The 19,368-nt window shown below is 51.3% G+C and overlaps 1 protein-coding gene across 1 annotated transcript; it reads left to right on the top strand.

Annotated features, from left to right (window-relative positions):
• Positions 1-2,027: 2,027 nt before the first annotated feature.
• HSP90AA1 (heat shock protein 90 alpha family class A member 1) lies at positions 2,028-7,833 on the top strand. Its single transcript, XM_030319999.2, has 11 exons — positions 2,028-2,211; positions 2,595-2,756; positions 2,851-3,217; positions 3,579-3,712; positions 4,003-4,323; positions 4,529-4,694; positions 4,851-5,041; positions 5,149-5,296; positions 5,531-5,799; positions 6,159-6,492; positions 6,642-7,833. Exons 2-11 carry the CDS (start codon positions 2,595-2,597, stop codon positions 6,749-6,751), a joined length of 2,202 nt encoding a protein of 733 aa, XP_030175859.1. The 5' UTR covers positions 2,028-2,211; the 3' UTR covers positions 6,752-7,833.
• The last annotated feature ends 11,535 nt before the right edge of the window (positions 7,834-19,368 follow it).

The following is a 19,368-nucleotide window of genomic DNA, read 5'->3' as shown; positions in this document are numbered from 1 at the left end:
CCTACAAGAAACCTGAAACTTCCCCGGGGCTGTGACAGAAGTGGGGTGGAAAGGAAGAAGTGGGCTAGGTCTCCGGGTCGGGTGGAGGAGTGCCCCTGTGCGGTCCAGGTGCAGAGGGCTTTGGCACAGCGAGAGCCAGCCTGCTAACTGCCCCTCCTCCTTGTCTCCTCTCCCCTGCCCCCTCCCGGCCCAGGCTGTAGGGAAAACCCGGGCAAGAGCTCCCAGACACAGATGGGGTCACAAATACGTTTTACAAGGTGCCCCAGCAAATGCATAACAACCCCCGCCTCCCCTGACCACGTGGCTGGAAGTTTCCATTCTATTTCTTCTATTTTTTTAATGCTAGTCAAGACACCCCTGCCTCTATTTCACACACCCGCGGTGGGTCTCAAGCCCCACTTTGAAAACCCCGTTCAGGGAAGAGTGGGTTTTCCGGGAAACGAGGAAGTGGAAGGAGAGTTCAGTCAGGTTTGTTTACAACGTAAGGAGCTTCCAGATTGTTCCCGGGGGAGGGTGAGGCCGGAGTGCTGGGAGGAGCTAGCGACAAAGGAGCCGAGGGCTGAGCTCTCTTTCTGGGACACACAGTGCTCCAGGCGGGGTCCTTCAAATCAGAAGCCACCTGGTATGGGCTTGGGTGGCGTCCAAGGGCCCCTCCACTCCAAGATTCTTATGACTCTCACCTGCCATTGTTCAAAATCCCTTAGGAATCCCCATTTAGAAATTGGCTTTGGGAGCAAGTTAGTCCCCCAAACCGCGAACTAGATACTTCATATGGATACCTCAAGTTACGTAAACAGGCAATAAAGGGCTTTACAAAATTCTGGTGGGTGTACTGGGCGAGCACGCATTCGTTCACCGATCCGGAAACTCCAGACTAGTGTGAAGGACACCCTTTCAGCGCAAACCAAAAGCAAGCAGAGGTGATGGGGATTAAGGAGGGCACTTGTGATGAGCCCTGGATATTGTAAGTGAAGAATCGCTAAATTCTACTCAAACTGAAGGAAAAGAAAAAAGAAAAAAAAAAAGGTAGAAAGCCCCAAGGGATGGGGCACGGTTTGGAGAATCCAGGCCTAAGGGTCCATGTCAGCATTTCCCCCTGTGCACCGCGTAAGAAAAGGACCAGCCCCTGACCCCAGCCACGGCCTGCGTTTGGAGGTTCCATGGCAATGGGGGAGAGGCAGGGGATGACCCTGTCACCTGCTGGTGTTCCTCACTCCTCATCCCACGGTCAGAACCGGGTCCCTGGAGTCCGACCAGGCTCCAGGGGCTCCCCTGGTCCACACAGACCCCCGCGTCGCTGGAGGCTCCCCTGCTTCAGGGCAGAAACGAGGGGTCGGCCTGGCCACCCCACGCACATGCCCCGGTCACCCCTCACACCTGTCAGGGACCAGCGCCTTGGCACCCCTTAACCAGGCTGTGGGCAGGGGGGGCCTCCGCACCACGAGGCTCTGGCGGGCACCTGTTGCCCCACTTCCAGGACCGTGAACCCATAGTCGCTGCCCCGGCCTTAGAGATGTGGCATGGGACTCCCGAACCCTCGGCCGTAGCCCCAGCCCCGAGCCTCTGATCACTGCCCCAGGCGTATACCTGCGGGCCGGACTCCTCTCTCCCCGAGACCCTGACCCCGGCCTCAGAGCCCTAGAACTGGCCCGGGGCCCCTGGTGGCTGGCGCCGAGGGTCCCGAAGCCTACACCGCCTGGGGACACCGTCTAAGAAGGGCAAATTACTTCTACAGACTTCAGAGAGGCAACGGCTGCGGATACCCGGTCCCGGGCCTGGGTGGCGCCACTGCGCCCGCGCGCGCCAGCTCGCGGCGCACGCCCGGGGTAGAGGGGGCAGGGGCGCCGGCGGGACGCAGGGCTGGGGGCGGTAGCCCCGGAAGGCGCCAGACCTTCGCGAGAATTCCGGGCTGCGCAGGCGCACGGAGACGGGCGCGGGGACGCGCGCGGCGGCCGTTGGGGGTGGAGCGCTCGGGGCGGGCCCGCGCGCGCCCGGGGGAGGGGCGGGGCCGTGGCCAAGGCGCAGGCGCAGGCGCGCGGCCGCGGCGGCGGTTGGGGAGGGTTCTTCCGGAAGGTTCGGGAGGCTTCTGGAAAAGGCGCCGCGCGCCGGGCGGGCCCGCGTCTATATAAAGGGAGCGCGGGGGCGGCGCGCCAGTTGCTTCTGCGTCCTGGTGCTGCGTCGTCGCGGAGCCCGTGTGGTCCTTTAGCCGAGGTGAGGGGGCGACTGGGGGGTGCCTGTGGGGGGGGGGCGGCGGGCGCGGAGGCGGCTCCCGGGGGGTCCCCGGGCCCCGCGGGGCGGCGCGGCACTGCTCTGGGCGGCGGAGGCCTCTGGCCTGCTGCGGCCTCGACCCCCGCCCGCGTACGAGGGCCCGGAGGCCCGGAGGGGCGGTGGGGAGGGCGCGCCGCGGGGACCCCCGCCCGGCCGCGGCCCCGGCGCTCCGGCTCCGGGCGGGGGTCCCCGCGGGCCTGCGGCGCCCGTTGGCGGCGTGCGCGCGGGCCTCGGCGTCGCAGCTGGAAATGAGGTCATCCTTTGTCGGCGGGCCGGGCCTCCCGGAGGCCTGTGGCGCCGCGTAACCGGCCCCGCGGCCTCTGCAGATGCCCGAGGAAACCCAGACCCAAGACCAGCCGATGGAGGAGGAGGAGGTGGAGACGTTCGCCTTCCAGGCGGAGATCGCCCAGTTGATGTCCCTGATCATCAACACTTTCTACTCGAATAAAGAGATTTTCCTGCGCGAGCTGATTTCCAACTCATCCGATGTGAGTGTCGGCTTGGGGAACGGGGTCGCGGTCCCCCTGTGTGCGTCCCACCCTCCGGGAGCTCTGTGCTCACCGGCATGTGTTTCTCCGATAGGCTCTGGACAAAATCAGATATGAGAGCTTGACTGATCCCAGCAAGTTAGATTCCGGGAAAGAGCTGCACATTAATCTCATTCCAAACAAGCAAGATCGAACCCTCACTATTGTGGATACCGGGATTGGCATGACCAAGGCCGATTTGATCAATAATCTCGGTACTATCGCCAAGTCTGGGACCAAAGCGTTCATGGAAGCTTTGCAGGCTGGCGCGGATATTTCTATGATCGGCCAGTTTGGTGTCGGGTTCTATTCTGCCTATTTGGTTGCCGAGAAAGTGACGGTGATCACCAAGCATAACGATGATGAGCAGTACGCCTGGGAGTCTTCTGCAGGAGGGTCGTTCACAGTCAGGACTGATACAGGTAGGCACCTGGTGGAATGATTTACTCGGTCACGCGGGGGAGGGTCGGGTGCTGTAGGAAGGGGGCCCTTGAAGATGCTGTGGAATTGGTAAAAATGCGTTGACTTCTTTGGGAGCGTGCCTGGTAAGCACATGATGGTGCGATGGTAGGGATCTGGTTACTGATGTTGCTGGGGCAAGGCAGTTAAACTCCCATGGGACGCCTTTCATCCACAGCAGTGTTAACCCCCTTTCCTAAACGTGCTCAGAAGCTGTTGGGTGTGGATGGCATTGGGAGCTGAATTGTGATTCTCCCCCCCCCCCAACACTTTGGTTTGCCCATTCAGATTGAGGTGGAGTCCACTTTTTTCCTTCCTTTACAGGTGAACCTATGGGTCGAGGAACAAAGGTTATCTTGCATCTGAAAGAAGACCAAACGGAATACCTGGAGGAAAGAAGAATAAAGGAGATTGTGAAGAAACACTCCCAGTTTATCGGCTATCCTATCACTCTCTTTGTGAGTGTCCTTGTTTTTTATGTAAAGTTAACAAACTAAGGTGGTTCTTGAATCTACTACTGAGGTAAAAATCCAAACTTGTGTTTACCCGGCTAGTCTGAAGTTCTGTTGTACTATCAAGGTACCCAGGATTGTTTAGGTAGACGCGTTAAACGTTACTGAGTGGTTTTCCGGTTATTTAACCAAACCTTTGAGTGTGGCTGATTAATTTGGGCTTTGGTTATAAGCGCATACGCTCCATTTAGTTCCAGAATGCAAAAGGTGACGTGATCTCCCATGTTCTTTTGAAGGTGGAGAAGGAGCGGGATAAAGAGGTCAGTGATGATGAGGCTGAAGAAAAGGAAGAGAAAGAGGAAGAAAAAGAAAAGGAAGAGAAGGAGTCCGATGACAAGCCTGAAATAGAAGATGTTGGTTCCGATGAGGAGGAGGAAGAAAAGAAGGACGGAGACAAGAAGAAGAAGAAGAAGATCAAGGAGAAGTACATCGATCAAGAAGAACTGAACAAGACCAAACCTATTTGGACCAGAAACCCTGACGACATTACTAACGAAGAGTACGGAGAATTTTACAAGAGCTTGACCAACGACTGGGAGGATCACTTGGCAGTGAAGGTGAGTGTCAAAGTGCTTCAGAGCTGGTCTGCTTCTGCAGGTGGCTTGTCGGAGCTTGTCAAATCGAGGGTCGCAGCTGAGCACTTGGCCATCCCAGCCCTTGACCTCTCCCTGGAAGTGCTTTCGGTTGTCGCCGCGAGAGTTCTAGTTGAAGTCAAAGTCGCTTGCGTCATTGCTTGATGGTTTGGCGTGTGTTTTATTACAGCATTTTTCGGTCGAAGGACAGTTGGAATTCAGAGCCCTGCTTTTTGTCCCAAGACGTGCTCCCTTTGACCTGTTTGAAAACAGGAAGAAAAAGAACAACATCAAGCTGTATGTGCGCAGAGTTTTCATCATGGATAACTGCGAGGAGCTGATCCCGGAATACCTGAGTGAGTACCGAGGACGATCGGGTGTGAAGTCCGAGCGTGGGGACCTCTCTTCTCCGGGGCGTTGGTTCGGGCCTGTGGGGCAGGAAATCCCCTTTGGTTTTTGGGGTGTAGGAGTTTGTTGATTTTTGTCCCGGGGGCGACTTTATTTTTTCCCAGATTTCATTAGAGGTGTGGTGGACTCCGAGGATCTTCCCCTGAACATTTCCCGGGAGATGTTGCAGCAGAGCAAGATCTTAAAAGTTATCCGCAAGAATTTGGTCAAAAAGTGCTTAGAACTCTTCACCGAACTGGCCGAAGACAAAGAGAACTACAAGAAGTTTTACGAGCAGTTCTCTAAGAACATTAAGGTTCGTGGAAAGAGCCTGATCCTTCCCAGCGGTAATCAAACCGGCTTCGCTGGTTCTCGGTGGCTTTTTTGACGCGGAGGAGACCTGATGCGAACGTTGTCTTTCAGCTCGGAATCCACGAGGACTCCCAGAACCGGAAGAAGCTGTCGGAGCTGTTGCGCTACTACACGTCTGCCTCTGGTGACGAGATGGTGTCTCTCAAGGACTATTGCACCAGGATGAAGGAGAACCAGAAGCACATCTACTACATCACAGGTGAGTGAGCGGCGTGCCGTCGTGGCCTTGTTCCGGGCACCGCCTGGCGACCGTGGGTGTGTTCCCTAGGCACGTGGGGTCCCGTGTCAACTCCTGGGTACTAACCGCGGCCAGACCACGTGCGCCACGTCTGTGGGCGCATCTGTGGTTCGAGCTGACGAGACTGGGAAGAGTCCGGAGGAAGCGACACCGCTTCCTGTTAAGCGAAGGCGTAACTTTCTACTAATGCCCCAGGGGAGACCAAGGACCAGGTGGCGAACTCGGCCTTTGTGGAGCGTCTTCGGAAGCACGGTCTGGAGGTGATCTATATGATCGAGCCGATCGATGAGTACTGTGTCCAACAGCTGAAGGAATTTGAGGGGAAGACTTTAGTGTCCGTCACCAAAGAGGGCTTGGAACTTCCAGAAGATGAAGAAGAGAAAAAGAAACAGGAGGAGAAGAAGACAAAGTTTGAAAACCTGTGCAAGATCATGAAGGACATCTTGGAGAAAAAAGTGGAAAAGGTGGGTGAACGTGGTTTCCTTCCACTTGGGTTTCCTAATTGTGGGCGTGATCTTGAAGGGCCCGTGGGTGTTTCTCAGATTGTCCGAACATACAGCCCCTTTCTCCCAAGTTTTCGGCTTTTACAGTATGACACCAGCGGAAAATTAGGCCCGTTAAATGAGCAGGAAGGCCCTCTACCGTCTTGAAGGAGCTAAAAGGTGTCAGGATGTGCAGGAAGAGGGTTGTGGGTACTTGGGTCTGCATGTGGTATTTCGCATTTTGTGAATACAGTAGCGGGAGTCCCTCCGTCCGTTTTACGATAAAGCTGTGGTAGAGGGACTTTTCTAGACCCAGTCCTCACTTCGCGTTTTCATTGCAGGTGGTTGTGTCAAACCGACTGGTGACCTCCCCGTGCTGCATTGTCACGAGCACGTACGGCTGGACGGCGAACATGGAGAGGATCATGAAGGCCCAGGCCCTGAGGGACAACTCCACCATGGGCTACATGGCAGCGAAGAAGCACCTGGAGATCAACCCCGACCACTCCATCATCGAGACCTTGCGGCAGAAGGCGGAGGCGGACAAGAACGACAAGTCCGTGAAAGACCTGGTCATCCTGCTCTACGAAACCGCGCTCCTGTCCTCTGGCTTCAGTCTGGAAGACCCACAGACTCACGCTAACCGGATCTACAGGATGATCAAACTGGGTCTGGGTAAGCTTTGCCAGGCACCCTGTGTGAGAAACCCCTTAGGGTCCCCTGACGAAGAGGTCATCTCGCAAGAGCCCCCCTGAGAGTGGCGCCGGGCCGACGCCAGGCGCTGGCCCGGGACCGTGTAACCTGAGGGTTTCCTTTCCGAAAAGGTATCGACGAAGATGACCCCACCGCCGACGACAGCAGTGCTGCGGTGACCGAGGAGATGCCACCCCTGGAAGGCGACGACGACACGTCGCGCATGGAAGAGGTCGACTGAGCGCCGCCCCGAGGATTCCTTGTATATGTACTCGATGCTTTATCCCGTTCCCTCCGACGATCTATTTTCAAGGATGTTTTTTCTTTATTTTTGTTAACGTTTTAAAAATCTGTAAGGCATGACGAGAGCTACTTACGGGGAAGATAAGATTTCTTTCTGTTCGAGTGTGATACTGTGATGCGTAGAAACTGAAGCCCGGCTAGTTGTTTTGTTTGTTTGTTTGGGTTTTGTTTTTTTTGTTTTTTTTTAGTGCCACGCTGGCTGCTCTTCCAGGACAAGGTAACGTTTGTCGCAAGGTGTACGTAACCTCCCGTGAACCGCGTGGTCTGAAGTGTTCACGACAAGCGGATTCCCTAGTAAGACCAAACTCGTCTGTCACTGAAGTGTTCTGAGCTATACCTTGGTGTTTAAAGGAAAAATCTCGGTTGAAACAACTTTCACCTTCTAGGATTTACTTTTCAAATCTTCTGTCCCCTGTAGTTATTTGCTGCATGTACCAGGCCTCTAGAAACTAGTGTGTTAAACCGAACCAACTTGATGGGAGTAACTATAGGGCTTGTTTCCCAAAGAGAAGAGCGTTGTTTAGAGTAGCGAAATTCGAAGGCTGCTTAGGCGCGTTGTAAAGCTGTTGGGGAAATAACTCCACAATTTCGTGAGTGGAAATGTAGTGCTCGAGACACATTCTGCTTTAAAAGGTTGTAACAAATACAAACAAATTTAAAAAAAGCTCTGCGAAAATGTTTTGTGTGGGGAAGTGGGGTTCCAAAATACAGGGCGGCCCCGGGTTGTAAAAAATTGGGGTGCACACACGCTGCCTGCTGGGAGACGGAGGGCGGTGGTTGACGTTGCCGGCCTGAAGTCGTCTGTGACCTTCCCAGTGCGCGCTCAGGTGGCGGCTCTGGGGTCAGGAGCACATTCTGGAACCACACGGAAGAGAAGGGACCATCACACAACACGCGTTCTGTGTCCTATGTTACATTTCCTAATGACTCCTTTCTCCTTGGATTTTTACGTCCAAACGGCTTTTCTGTAGTGTTTGTAAGACCTGCCTTATGCCCTAAATATAGCTCCTTAATACCTCAGCCTTGTGTCTCCCGCGTTCTTCAGCAACCCTAATTCCATCCCATCTGAAATCCGCTTATTCTCTGGCTCTTCACTGAGCCTCCGGCGAGATGCGTGGAGGGTGGTCTCTGGCCCCCGTGAGCAGCAGCAGGCGGGGCGGGGCGAACCGGCGGGTCGGTGGGGTTCCCCGCTGGGAGCAGCAGGGACTAAATGAGCCTTCCGGTCCTAAAACTGAGCGGTTTTGGTTTCGGCACATGGGTGGTAGTGGGTCCACACGGGATTTGGGGGCAAAGATCACCTGCAGACCGTGACCGTGACGTAGCATCTAGGGGGATGGGCTGGGAGAGAACTTGGGGCGGTGGAAGGACGGCTGCTAAGTGCCAGGTGAACGGAAGTCACGTCTGATCCTTAAAATCCCCTGAGGTAGAGCTTCCTCTCCTCCCGCAAACGGGAGTTGCTTACCTGGAGGGGTCAGTATCTGAGTCCAGGTTGATCCCCCAAAGCCCAAAGTTGTTTGGCTGTTCTGCATTTAGGGGAAGATGTTCCCAGTTAGGAGGGAGCGGAAGTGGCCGGTAGGAGGCCTTGAAGGGCAAGTTTCTCCCTAGTCTGGTAAGAAAGCTGAAGCCTGCAGGAAGAGGTGTTTGAGGGAATCCACAAAGGGAGAACCTGCGTGTAAGTGATCCAACTGAACGCCTCCTCCCTGGGTCACTGAGAAAGCGCTCAAGGCAGGTGTGTGCTGTGTCTAGAACCATCACCCAGTGACGCCATGTGGCACCCCCCCCCCCGAAGATGGGTGCTCCACGTGGTGGAGGAGATGCAGAGGTGGCCTCAAAATCCAGTGTTGCTTCACACCTTCCAGAACTGGTCCCACCTGAGGAAAGGTGAAGGCTTTTCCCAGGTTACGTGGTTGTCTGATGCACAACCAGCAAGGACGCTACAAGAACGGAACCGGAACCATATGTGAATTTAAGCAAAACCCTAAGATAGGAGATCAACACACAAAAATCCGTTGAACTTAGCGTCGAGCCGTTGTTAACTCTTGAAAGACTCAGTAACAAGCTAAACAAATTTTACAAAGGTTTTGCAAGACTTGCCCACCAAACGCTGCGGAGCGGAGAGGGAACGTTCGGCGTTGGAAAACAATAGTAGGATGGGGTGCCTTGCTAGAAGTGTCCTACGTGAAAGAAGCCAGACAAAACTACATGGTCTGATTTCTTTTTCACAAAGTTCTAGAAAAGGCAGGAGGTGGGTCAGCAGGGTGCCTAGGGCCAGAAGTCCTGGTGGGGGTTGACTACAGAGGGACAAGAGGGGACTTTGGGGGAGCGCTGGAAGTCCAGAAACCTGATGAGGTGATGACTGCATGACTATATTAAAATCCATCGATCTGAGGGGCGCCTGGGTGGCTCAGTTAAGCATCCAACTTCCCCTCAGGTCATGATCTCACGGTCCGTGAGTTTGAGCCCCGCGTCGGGCTCTGTGCTGACAGCTCAGAGCCTGGAGCCTGCTTCAGATTCTGTGTCTCCCTCTCTGTCCCTCCCCTGCTTGTGCTCTGTCTCTCTCTCCAAAATAAACTTAAAAAAAAATTTTTTTTTTAATCCATTGAGTTGAAAATGGGTGAATTTTAACGGTGTGTTTTATTTAAATAGCAAATGAAAACAAGTATGGAAGGCAGTCTCATACTTGTTCAAAAGTGACCTTAAGCAAGTCACTGGGCCTCCCACACCTCTGAACTCATTTGTAAATTAGAAATAATAATGCCTGGGGGCGCCTGGGTGGCTCAGTAGGTTAAGCTTCTGACTTCGACTTCGGCTCAGGTCATGTTATCACGGTTGGTGGGTTCGAGCCCTGCGTGGGGCTCTGTGCTGACAGCTCAGAGCCTAAAGCCTGCTTTGGAATCTGTCGCCCTCTCTCTCTGCCCCTCTCCAGCTCACGTTCTGTCTCTCAAAAGTAAATACACATTTAAAAAAAAAAAAACTGCCTGAAAGAAACCCCTGGCACTTTCTAGGTAGTGGGCTCAACAGGTGCCTGGTGAACAAGTGCTCAGTGACACGGCTTGTACTGGAAAGGACTCTCAGGGCCTTTCCTGCCAGTCCTACGAGGTTGCCTCGCTCAGGCTCCCTTCTACCCCACGCTGCTGGGGGCTGTAATCGAGCCCCAGCCTGACCGAAGCCTCATGCCCTGCGGGAAGTTTTCTTCCACTGCTTTGCCCTCATCCTCTCTCCGTCTTCTCAGTTGTTAGGAATTCCTAGCAGGCACACATTCATCAAGTTTGTATTGAGTCTCCACTAAGAACTAGTCCAGCATGGCTCGGTGGGCCACACACGAAAACGGCGTCCTTGCAGAAGGCCAGCTGACCTATGGCGGCCACCGTGAAGGCCACGGCGTCTCCAGCTGAGGTACCAGCACAGCAAGGAGGGGCTCTGTGGTGGGAGAGGTCCTGCAGAAGCTCCTAGAGGGGGGTGACCGCTGACATAAAGCTGGACACTCGGTCTGGGGAAGGGGCTCACACACGGTCCTAGAGACGAGGAAGCTGGAGGGTGAAAAAGTGAGTGACTGTGGGCCTTGGACGCCAGCCATCAGCCATGGCCTCAGGCCGGGATCAGACGGAGACTCTGGCTGACAACTGACCTGGTGGGGAGGCAGTAGCCCTTGGGCGGCCTCTTCAAAATAGCGGGGCCTGGGCCCACCCCTGGAGGAATGGCCTGAATACCAGGAAGTGGTAAGGCAGTTACGCCATCTTGTTCCTTGTGGTTGCCTGGTCTTCATCCCAGTGGCCCCTTACTCCATGCAAGCCCACCCCGTCCCACCCGCAGGGGAAGAGGTGCCAGGGGGCAGGCGCGCGGGGCCACCTGGGGGGACGGCACGAGAGTGAGAGCACGCCGGCTGCCCCTCGGTGGTCTCTGAGGACCGAGGACAGGGAGGCAAGTCCTCCAAAGATGGCGGTTCAGCGAGAGCCAGCTCAAGCTGTCCTGAGTTTGAATTAGCGACCTTTCTCTGTTTTGTTCACTATCTGCCCCAAATACGCATGACAGCGTGTGGCAGTCAAGTGTCTGCTAATAAACCAGCCAGAGCACTTCAGTTTACACACACACGCTCAGTTTCCAATTTCTTCTATTTTTTCTTTTTATTCTGGGATTTCCTTTTTTTTTTTTTCATGTTTATTTATTTTGAGAGAGAGAACGAGCATGAGCAGGGGAGGGGCAGAGAGAGGGAGAGAGAATCCCAAGCAGGCTCCATGCTGTCAGCGCAGAGCCCGATGAGGGGCTCAGTCCCACCGATCGTGAGATCGTGACCTGAGCTGAAATCGAGTTGGATGCCTCGCTGACTGAGCCACCCAGGCGCCCCGGATTTTGGGGTTTCTTAGACACGTGCACAAGCAGAGAAAGAGAGGGTAACAAGTGTTGGTGACGAGGTGGAGAAATCGGGGCCTTCCTGCACCGCCGCTGGGAATGTGAAACGGCGCTGCTCTGGAAAACAGTCTGGCAGTTTCCTTGAGAAGTTGTTAAACAGAGACTTGCCGTTGGGTCCAACAATTCCCCACTGGGTGCCCGCCCGGGAGAAATGAAAATGTTCACAAAAATGCCCACGCACGTTTTCGTAGCCTTAGAACAGCTAAAAGGTGGAAACAAACTAAATGTCCATCGACACAGGAACAGATAAACCAAGTGTGATCCGTACAATGGAAAATCGTTCCAGATATCGTATTATTGTCGTAAAAAGGTATGAAGTGCTGACCCATACCGCAACGTGGATGGAAGCCGACAACATGCTAAGTGAAAGAAGCCAGTCACAAAAGGCCACACGCTTACTGTAGGATCCCACTTACACGAAATTTCCAGAACCGGCAAATGCATGGGGGCAGAAAGAAGGTGCATGGGCTGGGGCTGCAGGGGAGGGCGGCTGAGGATGACTGCTGAGGACTATAGAGTTTCTTTCTGAGGCGCTCCAAGTGTTCTAAAATTGATTCCAGTGGGGCACCTGGGTGGCTCAGTCGGTGGGGCGACCGACTTCGGTTCAGGTCATGATCTCGCGGTTCGTGGGTTCGAGCCCCGCGTCGGGCTCTGTGCTGACGGCTCGGAGCCCGGAGCCTGCTTCGGATTCGGTGTCTCCCCCTCTCTCTGCCCCTCCCCCACTCATGCTCTGTGTCTGTCTCTCAATAATAAATACACGTTAAAAATTTTTTTAATTGATTACAGTGACGGTTGAATAACTGATTATACTCAAAAGTCACTGAAGCACACGCTTTCTTTTTTTTAATGTTTATTTTTGAGAGAGAGAGAGAGAGAGCACGAACTGGGGAGGAGCTGGGGACAGAGGATCCGAAGCGTGCTCTGAAGTGACAGCAGAGAGTCTGACGCGGGGCTCGAATTCACAAACCGTGAGATCATGACCTGAGCTGAAGTTGGACGTTCAACTGACCAAGCCACCCGGGTGACCCTGAAGTACAAGCTTCAAATGGATGAATTGTACAGTATGTGAATTGGATCTCAATAAAGCTGTCATTTTGGGGTCGCCTGGGTGGCTTACTCGGTTAAACGTCCAGCTCTTGACTTCAGCGCAGGTCATGATCTCATGGTTCGAGGGTTCAAGCCCCGCGTCAGGTTCTGTGCTGACGGCTCAGAGCCTGGATCCTGCTTCTCTCTCTGCTCCTCCCCCGCTCATGCTCTGTCTCTCTCTGTCTCCAATAAATAAACATTAAAAACATTTTTTTTTTAATGGTCAAAATGGCAAATTTTTTTAACACACACTGTCGACAGACCCCGGCTTCTTCCCACCCCGGCCACTCTGGTCAAAGAGCCCATTCAAAGCGTGTGACTGGCTGAGGCTCGTTACGCGGCTTGTCCCAGGGGCAAGGGAGGCTGGGACACAGGCCTCTGGCCTCCCGTGGTAGGACTGTCCCCAGAACAGCGGTGGGCAACTCAAAACTGCCGGCTGCCCCCTCTAGAGGCCTCCACGCGCCCCTTCACCCGGGACGGTCTTCGTGCCCCTCTGCACCAGGCGGGTGGCCTCCTTCACAAAAGCCCCTGCCACGCTCTCCCTTTCTCTCCGGCGTTTGTCCCCAGTGTCCCTCAAGGCTTCGTTGATGGTCTCGCCTTTCCACGGCCCCATCTGCCCACGAAGGAAGGCACGGGCCCCGTGTGCCCGCCGCCAGCCCGGCGCACCTGATACGTACTTGTGGAGTGAATGGATAACCGGTAGATTTAACGGCTATTTCCCCCTTTCTGTGTCGACGGCAATTTGTGTAACTAATTCTGTACAACTCGGGAGGCTTTTTGTTCCCTTTTCCAAGCCTTCCAGATGTACTCAAACCTTTGAAAGTGTGATTACAGATTATTCTTCTATAGGAAGGAACATGGCTTCACCTCCCCGGGAGGAACATTCCAGGAGGCAGAGCTCTTAGTGAGTCACGGTATATTAATAGCACCATCAAACTCTGAACAAAGATTCCATGATGTCGTTGCAAAGCCAGAAAGCTGAGCGTATTGTCTGCCAAGTGTATCTGTCTGCTCGGAACATACGTTAGCTTCTTACGGAAGTTCTTTAAGGCTTCAACACTTGACCAGTGACGTTCTAGGGCTTGAAATGTAGTCCAAAAAGCAACACCGTGTGTGTTTTTTTTAATTCCAGGTTTAAAAATAACTAACAAATCAGAGTGAAGAAAGAAAAGGATAAATCAGCTATCTGCTTTTTTTTTAAGGTTTTATTTTTATTTTTAAATTTTTTTTTCAACGTTTATTTATTTTTTTGGGGACAGAGAGAGACAGAGCATGAACGGGGGAGGGGCAGAGAGAGAGAGGGAGACACAGAATCGGAAACAGGCTCCAGGCTCTGAGCCATCAGCCCAGAGCCCGACGCGGGGCTCAAACTCCCGGACCGCGAGATCGTGACCTGGCTGAAGTCGGACGCTTAACCGACTGCGCCACCCAGGCGCCCCTATTTTTATTTTTAAAGTTATCTTGGGTGCCTGAGTGGCTCAGTTGGTTAAGCATCCAACTCTTGGTTTGGGCTCAGGTCATGATCTCACGGTTGGCGAGTTCGAGCCCCGCATTGGGCTCCACGTGACAGTGCAGGGCCTACTTGGGATTTTTCTCTCCCCTCTCTCTCCCCCTCCCCAACTGTCTCTGTCTCTCCCAAAATAAATAAATAAACTTAGATTTTTTTAAAAAAAAAATGTGTTTAAATAAATAAATAAATAAATGTAATCTCTACACCCAATGTGGGGCTCGAACTTCCAACTCCAAGGTCAAGATTGCATGCTCTCTCACTGAGCCAGCCAGGTGCCCCTCAGCTACCTGCTTTTTAAAATAGTTGAACCGGGGCGCCTGGGTGGCTCAGTCGGTTAAGCATCCGACTTCGGCTCGGGTCATGATCTCACGGCTCGTGAGTTTGAGCCCCGCATCGGGCTCTGGCCTGACAGCTCAGAGCCTGGAACCTGCTTCCGATTCTATGTCTCCCACTCTCTCTGCTCCTCCCCTGCTCACGCTCTGTCTCTCTCTCTCAAAAGTAAAAAAAAAAAAAAAAAAAAAAAAAAAAAAAAATTTTAAATAGTTGAACCGATGAAACCAATAAAACACTTAATATTTGAATTCCATTCATTGTGGATATAGCAAAGCACGCTATTTTGCAACTCCCCTACATCCTATGGATTCTTCTGTCTCAATGTCCTTCCTCAGCCTGGAAGTTCAGCAGACATGTGAGAAGGTCTCTGGTGATCACAAAAGGGGAACCGAATACAAGGAGGTACATTTTACACCCATCAGACTGGCAGAAATTTAAGTCAGACATCACCGAATTTTGGCTAGAGTCTGGCAAACGGGCACTCACGTGTAGCCCTGGTGGGAGTGTGAACGGATAGTCACGCTGGAGAGCAATTTGGTGTCTCTAAGGAAGAACTTACTTCCCCTTCTTGGCTGGTGCTAGAGAAAGTCTTACCCACCTGCACAAGGGGAAACGTACGAGAGTGTTCTTTGCAAGACTGCAGTATGGAAACACTGGACATAGCCTTATTGTCCAATAAATGGGGACTCTCCTGGTAACTAGTTAATAGGAAATACAGGAGAGAGGGGGGTAGAGGGACAAGCTAAACAACACTTTGAGAAAGCAGCCAGACAAAACCAGAAGATTCTGCAGGATATCTGGCCTGGTCTCTTCCATAAATCCATGCCATTAAAACAAACTAAAACAGCTCTAGGTTAGAAGAGACTTGAGGGATACAACCAGTCTTAGCCTAAAGGCCAGGTGGCACCACGGGGCAGGGAGGCCGGGCATGCGATATGGCCCACTTGGGGAAGGTATTTCTACCTGGATGGTGGAGGCCGCGGCTGCTCCGGCATTCTGGCCCAGTTCCTCGGTGGAATTTCTATTTCCCTTATTTTCTCCTTATTTTCTTAGTTCTTTCTTTTTGGCTCTACATAGTCCTTATTTTACTTTTTTCATTTTCCAGTTACGTGACTTTCAAAGGTACAAAGTAGATAGAATAGCATGGAAGCTCACGTGCCTATCATTGTCCAGTCAACGGATCATGGCCATTTGGGCCCATCCACACCGCAGGAACCCTCCGTCATCCCCCCCAGGCTTTCTGAAGCAATTCCTGAATTTCATCGTGTCCTTTATTTTTGTTACTTTTTATTTAAATTCTAGTTAGTTAACATATAGTGTAACAATGGCTTCAGGAATGGAATTTAATGATGCATCACTTACATATAACACCCAGTGCTCATCCCAACAAGTGCCCTCCTTAATGCCCATCCCCCATTTAGCCCATCCCCTCACCCAACACCCCACCAGCAGCCCTCAGTTTGTTCTCTGTATTTAAGAGTCTCTTATGGTTTGCCTCCCTCTTTCTCTTTCTCTTATTTTTCCTTCTCTTCCCCGTGTTTATCTGTTTTTGTTTCTGAAATTCTACATATGAATGAAATGATACGATATTTGTCTTTCTCTGCCTGATTTATACCGTTTAGCATGATACCCTCTAGTTCCATCCACATTGTTGCAGATGTCAAGACTTCATTCTTTTTGATCGCTGAGTAATATTCTTTTGTGTGTGTGTGAATATACATATATATATATTACATCCTCTTTGTCCATTCATCAGTCGATGGACATTTGGACTCTTTCCATCATTTGGCTATTGTTGATAGTGCTGCTAGAAATTATGGGCTACATGTGCCCCTTCGAATTGGCATTTTTGTGTCCTTTGGATAAATACTTAGTTGTGCAAATGCTGGGTCATAAGGTGGCTCTAGTTTTAATTTTTGGCAGAACCTCCATACTGTTCTCCGGAGCGTTGCACCAGTTTGTATTCCTACCAACAAGGCAAAAATGCTCCCCCTTCTCCGCATCCTTGCCGTCATCTGTTGGTTCTTTTTTTTTTTTTTTTTTAACGTTTATTTATTTTTGAGACAGAGAGAGACAGAGCATGAACGGGGGAGGGGCAGAGGGAGAGGGAGACACAGAATCAGAAGCAGGCTCCAAGCCATCAGCCCAGAGCCCGACGCGGGGCTCGAACTCATGGACCGTGAGATCGTGACCTGAGCTGAAGTCGGACGCTTAACCGACTGAGCCACCCAGGCGCCCCCATCTGTTGGTTCTTGAGTTGTTCATTTTAGCCATCCTGACAGGTGTGAGGTGGTATCTCTCTGTGATTTGGATTGGTATTTCCCTGATGATGAGTGATGTTGAGCATCTTTTCATGCGTCTGTCGGCCATCTGGATGTCTTCTTTGGAAAAGTGTCTGTTCGTGTCTTTGGCCCATTTCTTCACTGGATTGTTTTTTGGGTGTTGAGCTTAATAAGTTCTTTATAGATTCTGGATCCTGACCCTTTATCTGATGTGTCATTTGCAAATATCTTCTCCCATTCCATCGGTTGCCTTTTAGTTTTGTTGATAATTTCTTTTGCTGTGCAGAAGCTTTTTATCTTGATGAGGTCCCAATAGTTCATTTTTCCTTTTGTTTCCCTCATCATGTCATTTAATCCGTAAGTATTTCATCTTTTCCTTAACATACCTTTATAACTCAAACATACTCAAGGTACTTGGTCTACAATGAAATGCACAATTAAAAAGAAGACAGGAAGCCCATTCCCACCAGTTCTACTCAACACTATACTGGAGGTTTGAGCCAGCGCAGTTAGTCAAGATAAATAAATAAAAAAGAATCCTGATTGGACAGGAAGGAGTAAAAATTATCTCTATTTGCAAATGACGTAATCTTGCATGTAGAAAACCCTAAGGAGAACACACACACACACACACACACACACACACACACACACCCTTATTAGAACAACCAGTTCAGCAAGGTTTTAGGATATGAGATCAATACACAAAAATTTATTGTATTTCTATATATTAACAATGAACAAACCAAAAATAAAACCAAAACAGCTCCACTGGGGCACCTGGGTGACTCAGTTGGTTGAGCGTCCTACTTTGGCTTGGGTCATGATCTCACAGTTCATGAGTTCGAGCCCCGCGTCGAGCTCTGTGCTAACGGCTCTGAGCCTGGAGCCTGCTTCCAAGTCTGTGTCTCCCTCTCTCTCTGCCCCTCTCCTGCTCACGCTCTGTCTTTCAAAAATAAACAAATGTTAAAAAAAAATCTAAAAAAGAAATATCTTCATTTACAAAAGCATCAAAAAGAAGAAAATACTTAGCAATAAATTTAACAAAAGAAACACAAGATTTGCACACTGAAAGCTGTAAAACGTTGTTGAAAGACATGAAAAGACATCCTATGTTCATGGATTGGAAGTCATAATATTGTGTGTGTATTTTATTTTAGTGGACACACAGTGTTGCATTAGTTTTAGGTGGACCACGTAACAATTGGACAAGTCCATACATTATCCTGGGCTCACAGCAAGTGTAGCTGCCATCTGTCACTATGCAACACTATTCAATACCACTGACCAAGGTTGGGGGGGGGGGGGTGCCTGGGTGGCTCAGCCGGTTAAGCATCCAACTTCGGCTCAGGTCATGATCTTGTGGTCTGTGGGCTCGAGCCCCACGTCGGGCTCTGTGCTGACAGCTTGAAGCCTGGAGCCTGCTTCAGATTCTGTGTTTCCCTCTGCCTATCCCATGCTCATGTTCTGTCTCTGTTTCTCAGTAATAAATAAATGTTAAAAAAATTTTTTTTTTAAATGCCACTAACTATATTCCCTATGCTGTACATTTTGTCCCCTTGACTTATTCATTCCCTAATGGATGCCTGTACCTCCCATTCCCCTTCCATTTGCCTGTCCCTCCACCCTTGTCCCCTCTGGTGAATATCAGTTTGTTTTCTGTATTTATGGATCTATTTCTGCTTTTTATTTTCATTTGTTTTATTTTTTAGATTCTACATGTAAGTGAAAATTGTTTGCAATTTCTCTCTTTCTATCTGACTTATTTCACTTTGCAAAGTATCCTCTAGGTCCATCCATTTTGTCATAAATGGCACGATCTCGCTCCTGTTTATGGCTGAGTAATGCCTAGTAACACTTCATTGGAATCTGACACATCATTGTATTTTTTTTTAGTTAAAAAAGTTGTTTTTAAGGTTTTTTTAAATGTTTATTTATTTTTGACAGAAAGAGACCATGAGTGGGGGAGGGGCAAAGAGAGAGGGAGACACAGAATCCGAAGCAGGCTCCGGGCTCCAAGCTGTCAGCACAGAGCTCGGCCTGGGGCTCGAACTCACGGACCGTGAGATCATGACCTGAGCTGAAGTCGGACGCTTAACCGACTGAGCCACCCAGGTGCCCCTGTTTTTGAGGTTTTAAATTATTTATTTTGAGAGAGGCAGAGACGTGAGCAGGGGAGGGGCAGAGAGAAAGGAAGAGAGAGAATCCCAAGCAGGCTCTTCACTGTCAGTGCAGAGCCCAACAGGGGGCTCGAACCCACAACCATGAGATCCATGACCTGAGCCCCAAACCAAGAGTCCGATGCTTAACTGACTGAGCCACCCAGGCGCCCCTTTCATTTTTTTAAATGTTTATTTATTTTTGAGAGAGACAGAGCACGAGCGAGCAGGGAAGGGGCAGAGAGGAGACACAGTGGGAAGCGGGCTCCAGGCTCTGAGCTGACAGCACAGAGCCCGACGCGGGGCTCCAACCCACGAACCAGGAGATCATGACCAGAGCTGTAGCTGGAGGCTTAACTGACTGAGCCCCCCAGGTGCCCCTTTCATTGGGGTTTTGATTTGCATTTCCCTGGTGATTAGTGATGTTGAGCATCTGACATACTGTTGAGATGGCAAAATACTACTCAAATCGACCTACGGATTCAACACAGTCCTTGTCAAAATCCCAGCTGGCTCGGGAGGGGGCCTGCCCCCTGAGTGGTTCAGTCAGTTGAGTATCCGTCTCTCCTCTGTTCTTGTGTGTGCATGTACTTACTCTCTCTCAAAATAAAGAAACGTAAACAATTTTTTAAAATTACCAAAGAGGGGCGCCTGGGTGGCTCAGTCGGTTAAGCGTCCGACTTTGCCTAAGGTCATGATCTCACAGTCCGTAGGTTCGAGCCCCGCATCGGGCTCTGGGCTGATGGCTCAGAGCCTGGAGCCTGCTTCTGATTCT

This window comes from Lynx canadensis, chromosome B3, assembly GCF_007474595.2.
Source record: "Lynx canadensis isolate LIC74 chromosome B3, mLynCan4.pri.v2, whole genome shotgun sequence".
Lineage (NCBI taxonomy): Eukaryota > Metazoa > Chordata > Mammalia > Carnivora > Felidae > Lynx > Lynx canadensis.
This window is presented reverse-complemented; position numbering and strand designations above follow the sequence as displayed.

Bases quoted from the DNA above. Each gene is read 5' to 3' on its own strand.
- HSP90AA1 (XM_030319999.2), top strand. From the start codon at position 2,595: ATGCCCGAGGAAACCCAGACCCAAGACCAGCCGATGGAGGAGGAGGAG. The intron at 3,713-4,002 runs GTGAGTGTCCTT...GTTCTTTTGAAG, and splicing joins GCTATCCTATCACTCTCTTT to GTGGAGAAGGAGCGGGATAA. The intron at 5,297-5,530 runs GTGAGTGAGCGG...CTAATGCCCCAG, and splicing joins GCACATCTACTACATCACAG to GGGAGACCAAGGACCAGGTG.